Raw genomic sequence first — 2,409 nt, forward strand, 5'->3', positions numbered from 1 at the left:
ATATAGAATTTTTTTTTTAATTTTTTTTACATTTTTTGTTTCTTTTTGAGAATGCCTTTAAAAGGGGGTTTTTATCACATTTTGGTAATTTCTGAAGATGTTTTGTCCGAACTGTATAATCAGATACAACAACCACATGCAGTGTAATTTATTATATATATTAAACCATTTCAGAGATTCTTGATTACACCAGAGGTGATTTATAGACGGCATATTTAATTTTCGCAAATGATAATAAGGTTGTAAAGAACAAATAAAGCATAAAGCTTTTAACATGTCATATTGTGTCACTATTACTTATATCCTTATTTCAATATCAAGAAAATATGTTTTCACAAATTTCTAGTAAATAAATCTGAAGCAACATGTTTTTCAAAAACTAAACATGATCTTTTTCTTAAGTAAGATCTTTTCTCTTTTTCCTACTTATTCTAAAACCTAAGCCAAAAACACATTAAATTAATTTAAAATAAATCACATTATTTAAAGCTTTAATAATTGCAGCCTTAATGAGCACAAGATATTAAAAAATGATTTCTGTATTTTCATAATTAGCAAATTATGCTTCTCGAGTCAGATGAAGGATCAGTTATCAGTCATTTCTGATAATCTAATCCATTTGAAGACTGATCCTGGACCAGAATCAGTAATGTCTCGTTTAGCAGAAAATGAGGGGCATTTCAGACAGAAAGTGTGTATGAGTGTGCTACTGACATTCTTGGGTTCGATGGAGTCGGCCGCTTGTGTTATTCCATCCAGGCATTTCCCGATGATGGGCAGAATCTGACGATCGACCTCCGCAAACGTCTTCAGCGACTCTCCCATCCGCTCTATCCTCTTCTCCTCCATGGCCTGGATCTTCTGCTCACGACACACACATACAGAGTTAGCGTGATCGCACCACGCACCGTGTTTATTCCACCGCCTCGTTTGCATAATTCACAATAACGAATTCAGAAATAATGCACTCGGTGCATGCAAATAAATGACGGTATTAGTAGCTAGTCGTTCTCAGTGGATGTTTCTGCGTGTGTGTGTGTGTGCACCTGGAAAATATTAGGGATGATGGTGTAATAATGTTCGTTCTGTTCCTGGTTGAACTTCTGAAGGTATGAGGAATATTCATTCTTGCTGTCAGAAGCCATCTGGTGTCTCATCTGAGCCTGCTGCCGTGCCTAAAAGAGAGAGGATGAAATATTACCGACTATGTGATATGATTTTATTAATTAAACCCCTAAAAACACACAAACGTAAACCCAATCAAGTATACACACGATTTTACAATTTTTGCATCTTCCTACATCTTTGTGAAACCATTCATATATTCAAAACAGTCATGCATTTGCATGATTTTATAAACTATCGCAAACGTGCCTTATGTTAAATATTCAGTTATGAGACTTTCAGCCAATGAGATTTCATTGTAGGTGGGGCTGGTGTGATTTAAGTCATTTAAGTGCATGATAAACCTTTATCGCTGTGACTAGGGGATGTAGTGCACTCAAAATAACCCACTCAGTGACTTCCCCTCAATTCGCTCGCAAACCTCAAAATCCTCACATCACACCTTCAGCCTGATGCATACAAATGTGTGTTTATACACACTTATGTGTCAAACGGCAGATAATGGCGTGTGTGAAAATCTAAAGTTTTTGTGGGTTGAATGTTGCTGAGGTAAATGCTGTTCAAAAGCATACTGATGCATTTCAACGCACATCGTTTAAGTGAGACGATACAGAGAAAGCAGTCTCATGTTAACCACATCCTGATCCGATTCTAGGAAATCATTTTGGTTAACCTGTGGTTCAGTGTTGCCATGGAAACACTCAAACTTCACCAGCAGCAGCAGCAGACAAGTGCATGAGCCGACTGGAAGTTCCGATAAATGTCCCCAAAAAGTACATTTGCACTAAATGAAAATGTATCAAAATTATTTAGAGCAGGTTTGTAGCTGTAATTGATTAGAGTGATTTGTGTCTTAATATCACTGCTTGTGCCTAAATACAAGAATGTCTAAATATTGCATGCAAACATATTAATTTAGTTTTAATATATTTTTTATTTCATACAAAATAAAATCTGCAATATATAAATAAATATAATACAATAATGTCTTGTTTTATTATTTTATTATTATTGTTTAATGAAAATGTACATTTGATACAGATAAGAAATATTATTTCAATATTTAAATGGGCTATTTAAATATTCTTACTTTTAAGAAAAAAATTGAAGTAATGAGCGTGATACACGAAATATAAACATAATACAATATATTTCATTTCCTATTGTATATTATAAATATTATGTTCATATGTATGATCAAATATTAAACTGAATATCATTCTTAAATATGTAATATAAAAACTGTAATGGACAAGCAGTAAGTGATGATACACTACAATAAAA

General features: G+C 33.5%; 1 protein-coding gene across 1 annotated transcript in view; it reads right to left on the minus strand.

Annotated features, from left to right (window-relative positions):
* The window catches only part of LOC122349940 (formin-binding protein 1-like), an 11,703-nt gene that overhangs the window by 1,275 nt on the left and 8,019 nt on the right, over positions 1–2,409 (minus strand). Inside the window, exons 7-8 of the mRNA XM_043246081.1 lie at positions 1,047–1,175; positions 715–861 (exon numbers count right to left, since the gene is read on the minus strand). Of these exons, the coding sequence (XP_043102016.1) occupies positions 715–861; positions 1,047–1,175 (276 nt within the window). The remainder of the gene's footprint in view (positions 1–714; positions 862–1,046; positions 1,176–2,409) is intronic.

This window comes from Puntigrus tetrazona, chromosome 8 (assembly GCF_018831695.1).
Source record: "Puntigrus tetrazona isolate hp1 chromosome 8, ASM1883169v1, whole genome shotgun sequence".
Lineage (NCBI taxonomy): Eukaryota > Metazoa > Chordata > Actinopteri > Cypriniformes > Cyprinidae > Puntigrus > Puntigrus tetrazona.